The sequence below is a fragment of the Rattus norvegicus genome, chromosome 17, assembly GCF_021556685.1.
Source record: "Rattus norvegicus strain SHRSP/BbbUtx chromosome 17, alternate assembly SHRSP_T2T, whole genome shotgun sequence".
Lineage (NCBI taxonomy): Eukaryota > Metazoa > Chordata > Mammalia > Rodentia > Muridae > Rattus > Rattus norvegicus.
The window spans coordinates 92,405,135-92,423,508 of NC_141550.1; the positions used below are offsets into that span (position 1 = coordinate 92,405,135).

The 18,374-nt window shown below is 37.6% G+C and overlaps 1 protein-coding gene across 1 annotated transcript in view; it reads left to right on the plus strand.

Moving 5' to 3' along the window:
* The window catches only part of LOC102549174 (ankyrin repeat domain-containing protein 26-like), a 57,346-nt gene that overhangs the window by 32,253 nt on the left and 6,719 nt on the right, over window positions 1–18,374 (plus strand). Inside the window, exons 9-12 of the mRNA XM_087591895.1 lie at window positions 185–297; window positions 5,059–5,179; window positions 6,403–6,693; window positions 7,440–7,642. Of these exons, the coding sequence (XP_087448021.1) occupies window positions 185–297; window positions 5,059–5,179; window positions 6,403–6,693; window positions 7,440–7,642 (728 nt within the window). The remainder of the gene's footprint in view (window positions 1–184; window positions 298–5,058; window positions 5,180–6,402; window positions 6,694–7,439; window positions 7,643–18,374) is intronic.

An 18,374-nucleotide genomic window follows, 5' to 3' on the forward strand; every position in this document is an offset into this window, starting at 1 on the left:
CAGAAATATATTCTTGCAAAACACCCATACCAATAAAATTGACATTATTTTGAAATCTATACTCACAGGCATCAATAAAATATTCTCTGAAATTGTTTTAAGCATGCTACTCATGGAAAATAATATTTCTAAGAATGAAAAGTGGATTTCTAAATTTAAAATTATATTAATATATTTTTCCAAGTCTGAAAAGGTTAAAGAAGAAATAAAGAATCAGGTTAAATTGAACCAGTCACTGATACAGGATTTGGATGAAATAAAAGAGAGAAATAGTGAATTAGAAAAAGAAATAACCAGGTAAGACATTCATTTATCAAAGCATTTACCCACATCTTTTTAAAAAAAATTTTATTAGACATATTTCTTTACTTACATTTCAAATGTTATTCCCCTTCCTGGTTTCCCGTCCATCAGCCCCAATTCCCTCCTCTCCCCCTCCCCCATTCAGGTATTCTCCCTATACATCCCCCTTATTGCCCCACCATATTCCCCTGCACTTGGGGTCCAACCTTGGGACCAAGGACCAAGGACCAAGGGCTTCCCCTTCCACTGGTGCCCCAACAAGGCTATTCTGTGCTACATATGCAGTTAGAGCCCTGGGTCAGTCCATGTATAGTGTTTCGGTAGTGGTTTAGTCCCTGGAAGCTCTGTTTTTTTGGCATTGTTGTTTAGTCATTAATTGTGCTGGATGGTTTTTTCAACTTGACACAATCTTAGACATATCTGAGAAGCAAGAACCACAATTGAGCAAATGCATCTCTTAAGATTTGCCTATAGAGGAGCCTGTACAGATATTTTCTTAACTAGTGTTGAATGTAGATGAACCAGGTCATTGTAGATAGGTTCTACTGCTTGGAGTTGGTCCTGGAGTGTTTGAGAAATCAGGCCATATGAAATATGCGGAGCAATCCAAAAAAATCCTCCTTCCTGTATGACCTCTGTGTGCCTCGTTTTATATCTACTAGACCCAAGTTATACTCCTCAATTGAGGACATGCCTCCATAAAATTTAGTTATAGGTAAGCCTTTAGGGCATTATTTTAGTTAGTGAGGGATGTGGGAGGGCCTATCCCATCGTGGGTAGGGCTACTGCTAGGTCACTGGTCCTGAGTTTTATAAAATGCAGGCTGTGCAAGCCTGTATAACGCACCCTTGCATTGCCTCTGCATCATTTTCTGCATTCAGATTCCTGCTCTGTTTGAGTTTTTGTCCTGACTTCCTTCAATGATGAACAGTGATTTGGAAGTGTAAGCCAGAGCAACCCTTTCCTGCCACGTTGTTTCAGTCGTGATGTTTCATCACAGCAATAAAAGCCCTAACTAGATAAATGATATACTGCTGTATGACTATTATACTCTATTATTTTTGGAATATTGTCAAATTCCTGTGCATCCTTCACATGGGTACAGTTTACATCTTTTTGAGGTCCTGGATACAGAATTCACAGACATAGAAGAATGGATGTTTCTCACTCTCTCCCTCTCTCTTTCTCTCTGAATGATACACAGAATGATAGACATTATCAAAACTTTCTGACTTTCAATGAATAAAAGATGTCATTATTCTATCAGCTAAAAAAGTAATTGTCAAGAGCCATAACAGGACAAGCTAATAACTAACAGGTGATCATCCTGAGATGGCCAGCCTCGGATTATTATATAATCTGCGACTGGTTTGCCCTTATTAAGCTAGGCTGTAAGGGATTCATTTTAGGGAAGATTCCTGCTATTAATAGTCTTTTCCTGTTATTGTTAAACACATATAACAATCATTAAGTAATAGCACGCCCCTTTGGAGCAGATATCCGCAGATCTATGAAGATGTACTGTCTCATAGTGATGCTATATAGACAAATAGATGACTTCTTAAGTCTTATTATGATCCTATTAGAATTTCTAAAATTATAACGTGATTATTAAGCTCTTTTAGAGTGGGACTTGTATTAAGTCTTTCTCTGATAGTCGAAATTGCAGTGAGAACTCTGCCAGTCTCCCAGATTGTCACCAGTTAATTGCTCTTAGATAGTAACCAGACTTTCTCCTACTCAGAACACATTCCAAGAGGTTATAAAACAATTATCAAGAGTCATAAATAGAGAACAAATGATTTATTACAGGTGCAATAAAACATTGACCGGGTTTACCTATACAAAACTTCATTAACAACTTGTGTATGTTTTTAGACCTTCATCAAACCTGTAGAGCTGACACTGGTGATAATGTTTAGCCAGATAATTACTCCTGATGGATATTCATGTAAACATTCTTAATTGTAAACTTCTATTTCAATTTATGCTTTGATCTTTCATATGAACTTGTGATAAATTTTGTAACATGTGATCATGTATTCTGAAAGATGTTTAAGTGCTGAGGACAAAGAGAATATACACAGAAGGACAGAACCCAGAAGGACAGAGTTGGAGAGGACTGAGGTGGAGAGGGACTGAGCTGAAGGGTCAGGTTTGAGCTAAGGAGAACTGAGCTAAGTAGAACTGATCTAAAGAGATCTGAACTGAGAAGACATGCACAGAGGAATAAGTTAGAGATTATAGGTAACATAAGAGAGCAATGTGCATAATGCAGAGGAAAACAGGAAAAAAGAAGAAGCTGCAGAGAGCAGAAGGAGCAGGCAGGTTTTTCCTTACCATGGGACAGAACAGGTCATTTCTCAATAGCAACGCAGGCTTAGTCTTACTAAAAGTAACAAGCCTTTTCTCTTACAAACTTGGGTTTAATTCACTTAGCATTAAAAGGGTAGAAGCGATTTCTTTCTCTATGTAATAAAGATTGGAGCTCATCTTTCATCTAGAATGAGTGAGTTCTTTCTGCACCGGTGCTTGGTCTTTTGCTCCATATGCATATGTAAGTATGGATGTATGTGTATGTGTATGTTGTGAGAGTGTATGCATGTGTGTGTGTAAGAATGTAATTGTGAGAATGCATGTAAGCTGGGCCCAACTGATTTTGAGTGGAAATGTATAAATGAGCATTTATGAATCTGTGTATGAAATTATATACGTTTATGCATATTTGACTATGTAAAAGTTTTTCCTTCTACAAGCCCCATTCACTTCTTTTGGTTCAATAGAAGTTTATTGCTCCAAACTTCCCCCTGGCCTGACAAGCAAGAGGCATAGGGACAAAAGGGAAAAGGCTCTAGCAATTAATCCTCTACTTTATCTCCTGCTGTTTTAGAATGAGGTGCGAAATGCCAGAGACTGCAGTTTCTGGCCTCAGAGGAACACAGAAGGCGGGTCAGTTACAGTAGCAGAGCATAATGACTTAGACATAGATAAGTAAATCAGCTACGGTAACATAGTAACTTAGACTTAGATAAGTAAACTTATTATTATACAGCAACCCTAAATATCTCATAAGACAAAGTCTTACCCTCTGCTGACGCTCTTCCCTCTCCACTGCCTCAAGAAGAACCAACAAGAGAAAGAAGACTAATGCCAGGGCTGGTCCCCGGCAAGTCATGGTCAATTTTTCATAACTTTTTATTCTCCCAATATGTCTGGATGCTTTTTTATTTGTTATTTTTATTTCTCTAAGATAGAACTAGTATTTTCGTATGATTTAATATTATGCCTATGATATCGTGTCTTTTGCATTTTATGAAAACTGCACTGGGAGGGGCTCTAGATTTCTTCTTAAAAAGTTGTATTAATTACTCACCTGTTGCTATGATAAGATACACATGACCAAGGACAACTTAAGGATTGTGGTTACACAGGGACAATTTCCACAATAGCTGGGGAAGCAGAGCATGCCATCAGCAAGAGGAGACTGGCTGAGGACAGTTAGATCCACACCTAGCAGGTAGACAGAGATGGAGTAAGAACTGGAGTGAGTGTATAAACCACGCTCTCCTTGATGATCTGCTTCCTGCAGCAAGCCTCTGCTTTCTGGAGTTTTCATAACCTCCCCATGAAGCATCGGTAACTGGATCCCACTTGCCTTAACACTTCTCATTCAAATTACCATAGAATTTCTCAAGTCTTTCCCCATATTTCTACATTTGATCACCTATGTCACTGAGCTAAATCCCCAACCCCAATCACCTATGCCTTAAAGCACTGCCCGGCCTCTTTTTTTCCCACTTATCCCTCAAAGACATTTTTTGGCATTGTCCTAAATGTTAATTTCTTTTTGGAACTCAGCGAAGTAGCTTAAGCCACACATTCTTGGTACTACTATGTGGAATGCATAGTTTTTTATTTACATTTGTTTGTGTGTCTTGTATGTATGCATCCATTTGTGTGTATGTGTGATCTGAGACCCCCTCTCCACCCAGCATTAATCAATAAAATGTTCCAACAGGCATGCCTGTAGATAGATACATTTTCTCAGTTAAGTTTCACTCTTGACAGATGAAACTTGCTTCTGTCAAGTTGATAAAAATCAACACCACCAACCATAATAAAAACAAAACCAAAAACAAAATTAACCAACACTATAATAGTACCTAAATGTCGATCTCAGCGTCTACCTTCAAGTATTAGCTAACTGCTGTAACTCCTCCAGCTTCTGAGGATTCAGTCCTTCTGACCTATAAGGGCATTTGCATTCCTGTGTACACGTTCACACAGAGATGCACACATACACAGTCAAACAAATAATACTGAAAATTAAAATGAAAATTATGAGTAAATATTTTATTTTGATAAAACAATTTATAACAATTCTTTTTATTATTACAATATTAGCACTTTATTTACCATTCCTATTTTGACCTTTTTATTTTAAAATTCAGGTTTCACTCTCATTATATAATTTTAAAATAGTAATAGAACCATACTTAAGAGAAAGTTCATAGATATAATTTTATATATGATAAAACTTATTATCTAGTTAAAATGCATTGAGTGCTTACAATTGAAAGAATTTAGTTACTAGCCAGTTAAACCAGTAAGCTAAACATTTGTAAAGTACAGGCTGCAGGATCAAGAGTTTAAAGCCAGTTTGCCTCAAAAGCAGCACAAACACGCATGTGCATCCACATGTGCATCCACATGTGCAATGATGGTAATACTTAGTTGTTCTGTACATTCTTCTAGGTTTAAGAATCTGTGCTCAATGGCGAAGGACTCAGACTCACATAAAAGTAGAGAGTTTACACAGAATGCTTCAAGTACAACTCACCGCGAAAACGATGTGGTACTTAACCTAAGAAAGACGGTACATTTAAATTCATTTTTGGATAAAAATTTCATCTAATTTAGTACAATGTAAATATAAAGAGTTTGGAAAATTTTGTAAACTTGAAAAACTTAAAAAAACTGTCCTTTTATATTGAAAATGTGTTATATTTGTGTCTTGAAATTCCCATGCTGTTCTAAACGCAGGTGGTATACCCCTGCCTGAACAGAAGTCATAGGAACCAAGTCCCAGACTCTGTATGTTCAGAAACAACAATTTTGTACAATTACTTCCTTCTATTAAACAAAATATGGTTCAGGCTGGATTTTTATAGTTCATGATTCATGAAGTAATTTTCAAGCTCATATAAAGACTGATGACTTTGTATACCTCAAAATTTCAGAGAATTGAGGCAATTTATCAAAGATAAGTAATTTTCAATTAATAGTTGGAATCACTAAATTTCAAAAGTAGTTTCTATGTCATGGAAAAAAATTCAGTCTAGGAGGGGATGAGATGGCCTTCTCCACAGAAAAATAAGGGGAAGTAAACATTAGGAATCTTGAAAAGGAGAAAATGTATCCAATTTTCTCAAATTAGAATAAAAGCTTGTATTTTCTTAATTTCTTCAAAGGGATGATATATACTCTAGCTTTATTTTTCTCACTTTTCTTTTTTTTTTTCGGAGCTGGGGACCGAACCCAGGGCCTTGCGCTTCCTAGGCAAGCGCTCTACCACTGAGCTAAATCCCCAACCATTTTTCTTTTTTTCTTTTTTGCTTATTTTACATGAGTCTTCCAGTTATATTGCCTTTCATTATCTGTGGGGAAGAAATGCATGTTGTAACAGAAACAATGATTTGACAGCCATTCTGATGTTAAAGTAGGTAAAACACACACGAGAATCTCACTTATGTACCTGATAATGCTTGGGGAGTTTTCTTGATTGAGAAAACAATTTAGAGGTTCTCTCTCTCTCTCTCTCTCTCTCTCTCTCTCTCTCTCTCTCCCCTCCCCCATCTCACTCTTGTGTATGTGTATTTTGCTTGATTCATTTGGTTGGATTTTTTAGATTTAAGGTTAATAATTCAATAATATACTGAACAAAAATATAAGTTAGAAAACCAATAACTCTAGGTTCATACAGAAATTGCTTAAATTCATCCTGAATTCAACTGAAGTCATGCTGAAATTTCTATTGATGTTGTGTTACCTTTTTTCTGCCTACTGCATTATTAGAAAATATTAATTGTTTTCACTCAGCTTGAAAGTATCGAAACAAAACTGCAACAGGAAATATTCCACTGGCAATGCCTGGAGGATGAACATAATCACCTGCAGCCGAAAGCAGCAGATACAACAGCAGCCCAGGAGAAATGTGAAATGCTAGAGGGTGGAATAAAGAAGCTTGAAGAGACACTACTCAGGATTAAAACACATATGGACAAGAATATGGTAGAGCATAGTGAGATAGAAAAGCATAAGAGAACCATTGAAGAGCAACATAGAAGTCAAGCAATGGAAGAAATTAACAAATTGAACCAATTTTTACAGGTGACTGTAGTTGTCTGTCTTGTGCAATAATTAACTCCACGTAAAATTTCATTTTCAATGTATTATGTGTATCATTGTATATGTTTCGTCTGTGTTTCACAGCAGTTTCTTGTAGACTTCTGGATAAACAAGCCATCCACTTCTATTGATAACCATCTTTGTTTTATTAAATAAATTCATCTTTTTTTAAGATTTCTGGTTTTCAGTGGGGAATCATGTGATCTTTAAGATTACTTAAAAATTGTGAGAAAGAAAATAATTGTGATGTGGATATGATAATCTACTTCAGTGTTTTAAAGTTCCATGCTTTAATATAAAATTGTATTATATTATTAATTTTGGAATTATTATATGAATACTTCAGGGAGGAGGATGGAGTTTTGTGGTTGGTATCTCTTTTTCATCCACAAGTCCCTTAAAAATTCTGTTTAAATGCCCCTATTTAGTGATGATAAAGAATTTGAACTCCAACTTCTTTCTGTTTTATTTAAAATATTCTCTCTTTCATGGATTCAAAAATAAATTACACAATGATTATCTGTTGTGTGGTTATGTTTCAAATAAGTTTTTCCTTTATTTAGAATATATAGAGATATTTGTAATTTAAACAGAAAATTTCTGTTATTTGAAGTCATTTACTTAGTTTATTCTTGGTAAATTCAAACATGAATACAACGTATTTTGATCACATCAACCTCCTATTCCCTATAAACTTTCCTTGGACCTCCTATTTTAATGTTCTTTAGGAAGAAGCTGCCTCTGACCAAAAGAAAGAGCAGAGAAAACAGGATTATATCATGTCGATGGAGCACAGAATTAAGGCTATGGAAGCTGAGATGGTGGAAATAAAATCTCGTACAATTTCTATGAAAACAGAACTGAGATTACATAAAAAAAGCTATAGAGCTGAATTGAAAACTGAAGAATCTTTGGAATACGAACTTGAAAAGTAAGTCAGAGCATAGATGCATAGAAAGACGGTGATTAGATTTAATGAGTCCTGTGTCTGTTCTGCCAAAGGGCTTGGCCACTCAGTGAGGCAGGATAAGGCAAGTTGACAGTGGTTGCTCCATGCTGTCCCCTGGCAGGTGTTGGGCTCTGGGAAGCCTCAGGACACTGCTCCAGGGGTGGGAAAGTCTCAGCTCTGGACACATCAAGAGCTTACTCGGAGGGGGGGGTGTCTCCGGGGCCTTCGAGGAGGCTAGGGCTGTCTAGTTCTCAGGCTCTTTGGGCATCCAGGCACTGCTGGGAGCTGCAGAAGAGTTGAGAATGGAGTGGGGGCTCACAGACTGGATCGAGCCTGGGGTCAAGGGGAAAAGGGGGGACCTCCTCCAGCTGGTCCTGCAGGGGAGTCTTTGGCTTGCCAGTGGCTTCTGCAGGCTTGGTGGTGGTGGTTGGCAGCCCAGAGAGGGCTTCTATCAGAGATTAGCCTGCAGCTCTATAGGTGAAGGTCTTTTCTGTAACTCCTCACAGAGGATCCTGATGAAAAGAGGCAGTCCATGGTTTTAAGACATTTATTGTCATGGCAGAAAGTGGATGAATTAAACCGTACCCCACTTCTCAGGGTGAGCCTGAGATTAAATACCTTTTGCAGGGAGGAGTGTCTGGAAGGAAAGGTTATTGGCTAAGCCTCCAGGTCTTTAGGTACATCATTTTAATGGAGATCTGTCTTGAGCCTCCATGACCTGTGGTCATTTCCTCTACCTGTGGAGAGGTTTAGGGCCTTGCCCTTACCTGACTGATGGCCACAAATCTATGGAGGGCTGTGGCTAGTGACAGGGTCTGGTTTGCCGGGAATCAGGTGAAATACCTACCATCCCTTTCAGGTTCTCTGGGGTTTCAAGCCTTTGCTCAACAGAGAACCAGGGGCTTTTCACTGTCACACAACAGTAGAGTGAATTTAAACTGTATTCTGTAGTGAAATGGCTCATATGGTTATTAGCGTCTAAAAGAACATTACCTTCCACAAATAACATCTATATATGTACTTCCCTTTAAATCATGTATGTAGGAAAGACAGCATTCCTTAACTGCTGTGTTCTGTTGGATGTAACTTTATTCCCTTTTAATAATTGTATATGTTAATCTGAGGTGTGGACATTCAGCTAAGTATATATGCAGCTTGCTAATTCCTAATTCATACAGCTGTAATTTTAGGAATCTTCTCATCAATGTCTACTGAAGTAGAAGTGTTTGAAGGAAGGTTATGACAGAAATAAAGGATGTGGCACAGACCACGAAGTCTGTTATTCTGGCTCCTAGGAAGTTATCTATGTTTAATAGACAAGATGGGTGTTACCTGGAGAGAATCCGGAGGCAAACTATACATTAAAGTTTTCCTACTTTACATAAGGAGCTATACTTGCTGTTGACCTTAAGGACACTGCAAGAGTGAAGGAAAGTATAGTTTATGAAGTATCTAAACACAGTCGTGCATTCAGTATGGGAGGGAGGGCTGCATGAGTGGCCAAAATGGCAGTTCTAAAGCTGAACTCGATGAAGAGCTTATGAACTACTGGCCTCAGGGGATAGGATTATTTTTTTTTAATCCTGGCTCAGCTTTTGAGTTCCCCCTAAATCTTGTTGTTTATTTATTTATTTTTTGTCGTTCAGGCCTTTTAATAGCTAATAGGATTCTTCTGGTGACATTTTTTAAAATTGTATTTTTTATTTACATTTTAAATGTTCTCCCATTTCCTGGTTTCCCTTCCAGAAACCCACTATCACACCAACCACCGCCCCCTGCTTCTATGAGGGTGCTCTCCCACCCATCCTACCTCCCCACCCTGACATTCCCCTATACTGGTACATCAATCCTTGACAGGACCAAGGGCCTTTTCCCCCAATGATGCCTGACAAGGCCATCCTCTGCTGCAAATGCAGATGGAGCCATAGGTCCATCCCTGTGTTCTCTTGGGATGGTGATTTCGTCTTTGGGAGCTCTGAGGGGTCTGGTTGGTTGATATTGTGTTCTTCTTATGGTGTTGCAAACCCCTTCAGGTACTTCAGTCCTTTCTTTGACTCCTTCTTTGCTGACTGTATCCTCAGTTGAATGGTTGACTGCAAGCATCTGCCTCTGTAATTGTCATGCTCTGGCAGAGCCTCTCAGCAGACAGTTATATCAGGCTGCTATCAGCATGCACTTCTTGGCATCTGCATTATGGTCTGTGTTTGGTGGCGGTATATGGGATGCATTCCCATGTAGGGCAGTCTCTGGATGGCCTTTCAGTCTCTGCTCCACACTTTGTCTCCATATTTCCTGCTGTATTTTTGTCCCCCTTCTAAGAAGGACTGAAGTATCCACATTTTTGTCTTCCTTCTTCTTGAGATTCATGTGGTTTGTGAATTGTATCTTGTGTAATCTGAGTTTTTAAGCTAATATCCAATTATCAGTGAGTTCATACCATGTATGTTCTTTTGTGATTGGGTTACCTCACTCAGGGTGATATTTTCTAGTTCTATTTGCCTAAGATTTTCATGAAGTTATTGTTTTAATAGCTGAGTAGTAGTATTCCATTGTATAAATGTACCACATTTTCTGTATCTATTCATCTGATGAAGGACATCTGGGTTTTTTCCAGCTTCTGACTATTATAAAGAAGGCTGCTATGAACATAATGGAGCATGTGTCCTTGTTATATGTTGGAGCATCTTTTGGGTATATGCCAAGGAGTGGCATAGCTGTGTTCTCAGGTAGTACTATGTCCAATTTTCTGAGGAACTGACAGACTGATTTCCAGAGTGGTTGTACCAGTTTGCAATCCCACCAACAATGGAGGAATGTTCCTCTTTCTCCACATTTTCACCAGCATCTGTTATCCTGAAGTGTACTACCTCATCTTTTTTGATAGCTTTTGGTTGAAAGTCAATTTTATTTGATATCAGAATGATTACTCCTGCTTGTTTCTTGGGACCATTTGCTTGGAAATTTTTTTCCAGCCTTTTACTCTGAGGAAGTGTCTGTCTTTGTCACTGAGTTGGGTTTCCTGTATGCAGCAAAATGCTGGGTCCTCTTTGCATATCCAGTCTGTTAGTCTATGTCTTTTATTGGGGAATTGAGTCCATTGACTTGAGAGTTATTAGAGACCAATGATTGTTGTGTCCTATTATTTTTGTTGTTAGAGGTGGAATTATGTTTGTGTGACTATCTTCTTTTTGTTTAGTTGAAAGATTACTTTCTTGCTTTTTCTAGGGTGTAGTTTCCCTCCTTATGTTGGAGTTTTCCATCTATTATCCTTTGTAGAGCTGGATTTGTGGAAAGATATTGTGTAAATTTGGTTTTGTCATGGAATATCTTGGCTCTTCTGTCTAATAGTTTTGCTGGATATAGTAGCCTGGGCTGGCATTTGTGTTCTCTTAGGGTCTATATGACATTTGCCCAGAATCTTCTAGCTTTCATAGTCTCTGTAGAGAAATCTGGTGTAACTATAATAGGTCTGCCCTTAAATGTTATTTTTTTGCCCTTAAGTGACCTTTTTCTTACTGCTTTTAATATTCTTTCTTTGTTTAGTGCATTTGTTGTTTTGAATACTATGTGACAGGGGGAATTTCTTTTCTGGTCCAATCTATTTGGAGTTCTGTAAGCTTCTTGTGTGTTTATGGCCATCTTTTTCTTTAGGTTAGGGAAGTTTTCTTCTAGAATTTTGTTGAAGATAATTACTGGCACTTTAAATTGTGAGTCTTCACTCTCTTCTATACCTATTATCCTTAAGTTTGATCTTCTCATTGTGTCCTGGATTTCCTGGATATTTTGGGTTAGGAATTTTTTGCATTTTTACATTATCTTTGATGGTTGTGTCAATGTTTCCTATAGTATCTTCTGCCCCCGGGATTCTCTCTTCTATCTCTTGTATTCTGTTAGTAATGTTTTCATCTATGATTCCTGATCTCTTTCCTAGGTTTTCTGTCTCCAGCATTGTCTCTCTTTTGATTGATTTCTCTATTGTTTCTATTTCCATTTTTAGATTCTGGATGGTTTTGTTCAATTCCTTCACCTGTTTGGTTGTGTTTTCCTGTAATTCTTTAAGAAATTTTTGTGTTTCCTCTTTAGGGACTTCTACCTGTTTACCTGTGTTTTCCTGTATTTCTTTAAGGGAGTTATTTATATCCTTCTTAAAGTCTTCTATCATCATAATGAGATATGTTTTTAAATCTAAATATTGCTTTTCTGGGATAACCAGTATTTACTGTGGTGGGATACGTGGGAAATTTAAAAAATCATCAGAAAATACTGGAAAAGCAAGACAATGCTGGAAATAGAAAACCTACAAGACAGATCAGGAGTCATAAATGCAAACATCACCAACAGAATATAAGAGATGGAAGAGAGAATCTCAGGGGCAGAAGATACCATAGAAAACATCGACACAACCATGAAAAATAATGTAAAGTGCAAAAAGATCCTAACCCAAAACATCCAGGAAATTCAGGACACAATGAGAAGATCAAACTTAAGGATAATAGGTATAGAAGAGATTGGAGACTACCAACTTAAAGGGTCAGTAATTATCTTCAACAAAATTATAGAAGAAAACTTCCCTAACCTAAAGAAAGAGATGCCCATAAACATACAAGAAGCCTACAGAACTCTAAATAGATTGGACCAGAAAAGAAATCCCTCCCATCACATAATAGTCAAAACACCAAATGCACAAAAAAGAAACAACATTAAAAGCAGTAAGGGGAAAAGTTCAAGTAACATATAAAGTTAGACCAGACTTCTCTACAGAGGCTATGAAAGCCAGATGATCCTGGCCAGATGTCATACAGACCCTAAGAGAACACAAATGCCAGCCCAGGCTACTATATCCAGCAAAACTCTCAATTACCACAGATGAAGAAACCAAGATATTCCATGACAAAACCAAATTTACATAGTATCTTTCTTCTAATCCAGCCCTACAAAGGATAAAAGATGGAAAATTCCAACACAAGGAGGGAAAGTACACCCTAGAAAAAGCAAGAAACTAATCGCCTTGTAGTGAAACCAAAAGAAGAGAGACACACAAAATTCCACCTCTCACAACAAAAATAACAGGAAACTACGATTGCTATTCCTTAATATCTCTTAACATCAATGCACTTAACTCCCCAATAAAAATATATAGCCTAACAGACTGGATATGTAAAGAAGACCCAGCATTTTGCTGCATACAGGAAATATACCTCAGAGACAAAGACAAACAGTACCTCAGAGTTAAAGGCTGGAAAACAAATTCCAAGCAAATAGTATGAAGAAACAAGCTGGAGTAGCCATTCTAATATTGAATAAAATCGACTTTCAACCAAAAGTTATCAAAAAAGATAAGGAAAGACACTTTATATTCATCAAAGGAAAACATTCACCAAGGTGAACTCTCAATACTACATATCTATGCTCCAAATGCAAGGGCACCTACATTCATAAAAGAAACCTTACTAAAGCTCAAAGCACACAGTGTATCTCTCTCTCTCTCTCTCTCTCTCTCTCTCTCTCTCTCTCTCTCACATACACACACACACACACACACACACACACACACACACACACAATAATAGTAGGAGACTTCAATACTCCTCTCTCATCAATGGACAGATCATGGAAACTAAACAGAGACATAGAAAAACTAAAAGAAGTTATGAACCAAATAGATTTAACAGATATCTATAGAAAATTTCATCCACAAACAAGAGAGTATACCTTCTTCTCAGCAGCTCATGGTACCTTCTCCAAAACTGACCATATAATGGGTCCCAAAACAGGCCTCAACAGATACAAGAAGATTGAAATAGTCCCATGCATCCTATCAGACCACCACAGTCTAAGGCTGGTTTTCAATAAACAACAATAAGGAAAGAATGCCCACATATACATGGAAGTTGAACAGTCCTCTACTCAATGATAACTTGGTCAAAGAAGAAATAAAGAAATTTGACTTTTTAAAATTTAATGAAAACGAAGGCACAACATACCCAAACTTTTGGGACACAAAGCAGTACTAAGAGGAAAACTCATAGCTCTGAGTGCTTCCAAAAAGAAACTGGAGTGAGCATAGATTAGCAGGTTGACAGCACATCTAAAAACTCTAGAACAAAAAGAAGCAAATACACCCAAGAGGAGTAGAAGGCAGGAAATAAACTCAGGGCTGAAATCAACCAAGTAGAAACAAAAAGGACTATACAAAGAATCAACAGAACCAAAAGCTGGTTCTTTGAGAAAATTAACAAGATATGCAAACCCTTAGCCAGACTAAGCATAGGGCACAGAGAGTATATCCAAATTAACAAAATCAGAAATGAGTAGGGATACTTAACAACAGAATCTGAAGAAATTCAATCAATCATCAGATCCTACTACAAAAGATTATATTCAACAAAATTGGAAAATCTGGAGGAAATGGACAATTCTCTAGACAAATACAAGAAACCAAAGTTAAATCAGGATCAGATAAACCATCTAAACAATCCCATAACTCCTAAAGAAATAGCAGCAGTTATTAAAATGTTCCAAACCAAAAAGAACCCTGGACCAGATGGGTTTAGTGCAGAATTCTATCAGAACTTCATAGAAGACCTCATACAAATATGTCCAAACTATTCTATGAAATAGGAATAGTTCCTTTTATGAAGCCTCAATTACACTTATACACTAATACACACAAATACCCAACATAGAAAGAGAATTTCAGACCAATTTCTCTTATCATTATCAATGCAAAAATACTCAATAAAATTCTCACAAACGGAATCCAAAGACACATGAAAATGATCATCCATCATAATTAAGTAGGCTTCATCCTAGTGATGCAGGGATGGTTCGATATACAGAAATCCCTGAATGTAATTCACTATGTAAACAAACTCAAAGGAAAAAAACCCCACATGTTCATTTCATTAGATGCTGAGAAAGCAGTTGATAAAATTCAACACCCTTAATGATAAAAATCATGGAAAGATCAGGAATTCAAGGCCCGTACCTAAACATAGTAAAAGCAATATGCAGCAAACTAGTAGCCAACATTAAACTAAATGGAGGGAAACTTGAAGCAATCCCACTAAAAGCAGGGACTAGACAAGGCTGCCCACTCTCTCCCTACTTATTCAGTATAGTACTCAAAGTCCTAGCCAGAGCAATCATTCAACAAAAGGAGGCAAAAGGGATACAAATTGGAAAGGAAGAAGTCAAAATATCACTATTTGCAGATGATATGATAGCATACTTAAGTGACTCCAAAAGTTCCACCAGCGAACTACTAAGCCTGATAAACAACTTCAGCAAAGTGGTTGGGTATAAAGTTAACTAAAACAAATTAGTAACCTTCCTATACTCAAAAGATAAAGAGGCTGAGAAAGATATTAGGAAATGACACCCTTCACAATAGACCCAAATAACAAAATACCTTGGTTGTGACTCTAACCAAGCAAGTGAATGATTTGTATGAGAAGATCTTCAAGTCATGGCCATTTTGACAAAAGCAATCTGCAGATTCAATGTAATCCCCATCAAATTTCAAAGGCATTCTTTATAGAATTAGGAAGAAAAATTTGCAAATTCATTTGGAATAACAACAAACCCAGTATAGGGATAACTCCTCAACAAGAAAAGAGCTTCTGATGGAATCATCATCCCTGACCTCAAGCTGTGTTACAGAGCAATAATGGTAAAAACTGTATGGTATTGGTACAGAGACAGGCAGGTAGATCAGTGGAATAGAATTGAAGACCCAGAAATGAACCCACACACCTATGGTTACTTGATCTGTGGCAAAGGAGCTAAAATCATCCAGTGGAAAAAGATAACATTTTCAACAAATGGTGCTGGTTTAACTGGACGTCAGCATGTAGAAGGATGCAGATCTATCCATTCTTATCACCATGTACAAAGCTTAAGTCCAAGTGTATCAAGGACTTCCACATCAAACCAGATACACTCAAACTAATAGAAAAAAAGTGAGGAAGAGCCTCAAATACACAGGCACTGGGGGAAATTTCCTGAACAAAACACCAATGGCTTATGCTCTAAGATCAAGAATGGATAAATGGGACCTCATAAAACTGCAAAGCTTCTGTAAGGCAAAGGACACTGTCACTAGGACAAAATGGCAACCAACAGATTGGGAAAAGATCTTTAGACTCCAGAGAGCCAAATGTTCTATTAAAAGTGGGGTACAGAGCTAAACAAAGAATTCTCAGCTGAGTAATACCAAACGGCTGAGAAGTACCTAAAGAAATGTTCAACATCCTTAGTCATCAGGGAAATGCAAATCAAAATAACTCTGAGATTCCACATCACAGCAAATAGAATGGCTAAGATAAAAAACGACAACAAAAAATACCTCAGGTGACAGTAGATGCTGGTGAAGTGGTGGAGAAAGAGGAACACTCCTCCATTGTTGGTGGGATTGCAAAGTGGTACAACCTCTCTGGAAATCAGTCTGGAGGTTCCTCAGAAAATTGCACATTGCACTACCTGAGGACCCAGATATACCTCTCTTGGGCATATACACAAAAGATGCTCCAACATACAACAAAGACACGTGCTCCACTGTGTTCATAGCTGCCTTATTTATAATAGCCAGAAGTTGTAAAGATCCCCGATGCCCTTCAACAGAGGAATGGATACAGAAAATGTGGTACATATAACAAAATGGAGTACTACTCAGCTATCAAAAACAATGACTTCATGAAATTCATAGGTAAATGAATGGGACTAGAAAATTTCATCCTGAGTGAGGTAACCCAATCATAGAAAAACACACATGTTATGCACTCACTTATAGTGGATATTAGACCAAAAGTTCAAATTACCCAAGATACAATCCACAGAAATCATGAAACTCAAGAAGTAGGATCACCAAAGTGCAGATGCTTCAGTCCTTCTTAAAAGGGGGAACAAAAATATTCATAGGGGTGAATATGGAGACAGAGTTTGGAGCAGAGCCTGAGGGAATGGCCATTCAGAGCCTGCCCCACCTGGGGACACAGCCCATATATATACAACCACCAAAACTAGATATTGATGAAGCTATGAAGTGCATGCTGAAAGGATCCTGATATAGCTGTCTTCTGAGGGTCACAGTACGAGTATGATAAATACAGAGGGGAAGCTAGCAGCAAACCATTGAACTGAGAGCGGGGTCCCAGTTTGAGACATTAGAGAAAGTATTGAAGAAGCTGAGGGGCTTCCACTTCACAACAACAACACCAACCAACCAGAGCTCCCAGGGACTAAAGCACTACCCAAAGCCTACACATGGACTGACCCATGGCTCCAGGTGCACATGTAGCAGAGGATGGCCTTGTTGGGAATCAATAGATGGAGAAACCCTTGGTCTTCCCAAGGCTGGATCCCTCAGTGTAGAGGAATATCGGGGGAGAGGGAGTAGAAGGGGTAGGAAGGGGTGACTGGGGAGGAAGAAAATCCTTGTAGAAAAAGGGGAGGGAGATGGGATACTGCTCTTGGTGGGAAACCGGGAAAGGGAATAACATCTGAAATGTAAATAAAAATATCCAATTAAAAAAAAAAGGAAAGAGTGGGCAGCTTTTTCTTGCCCTGATTTTAGTGAAATTGCTTTAAGTTTTTTTCCATTTACCTTGATGTTGGCTATTGGCTTGCTGTATGATGCTTTGATTATGTTTAGGCATATGTTATTTATCTCTGACACCCCTAAAACTTTTAATATGAAGGAGTGTTGTATTTTTTCAAAGGCTTTTTCATCATGTAATGAGATGTTCATGTGACTTTTTTGTTTCAGTTTGTTTATATGGTGGTTTTACTCGATGGATTTTCATTTAGTGAACCATCCCTTCATCTTTTGGATACAGCCTATTTGACCATGATGTTTTCATGAGTTCCCGGATTCAATTTACGAGTATTTTTGAGTATTTTTGCACCAATATTTAAAAGAGAAATGGGTCTGAAGTCCCTTTTCTTGTTTGAGTATTTGTGTGGTTTAGGTATCAGACTGGCTATGGCCTCATATTATACGTTTGACAGTGTTCCTTCTGTTTCTATTTTGTGGACTTTCTGAGGATTATTGGGATTAGCTGTTCCTTGAAAGTCTGCTGTAATTCTGAACAAAAACCATCTGCCTCACCCCCTTTTTTGTTTTGTGATACTTTTAAATACTGCTTCCATTTTGTTAAGCTTTACAGGATAGTTTAAATAGTCTACCTGATCTTTATTTAAGTGGTAAATGACACCTGACTAGACAATCATCCACTTTGTTTAGATTTTGGTTTTGTGCATGCAGGCTTTTGAAGTAGGACTTCATGATTTTTTAATTTCCTCAGTTTCTGTTGTTATGTTGCCATTTTTATGAGGGATTTTTTTTTAATTTGGGAATTGTCTGTCTGCCTTTTAGGTACTTTGTCTAAGGGTTTGTTTATCTTGTTGATATTCTCAAAGAAACAGCTCTAGGTTTTGTTGAATCATTGTATTGTTCTCTTTGTTTTTAATTGATTTACTTCAGCCCTGGATTTGATTATTTCCTGCTGTTCACTCCTCTTTGGTGTATTTACTTCCTTTTTTTCCTTGAACTTTCAGGTGTGCCATTAAGATGTTAGTATGTGGTGTCTCCATTTTTTTTTTAATAAAGACACTTAGAGTTATGAGTTTTCCTCTTAGCACTGCTTTCATTGTGTCACATATGTTTGGGTTTGTTGTGCCTTTTTACTGAGTTCTGAAAAGTGTTTAATTTCTT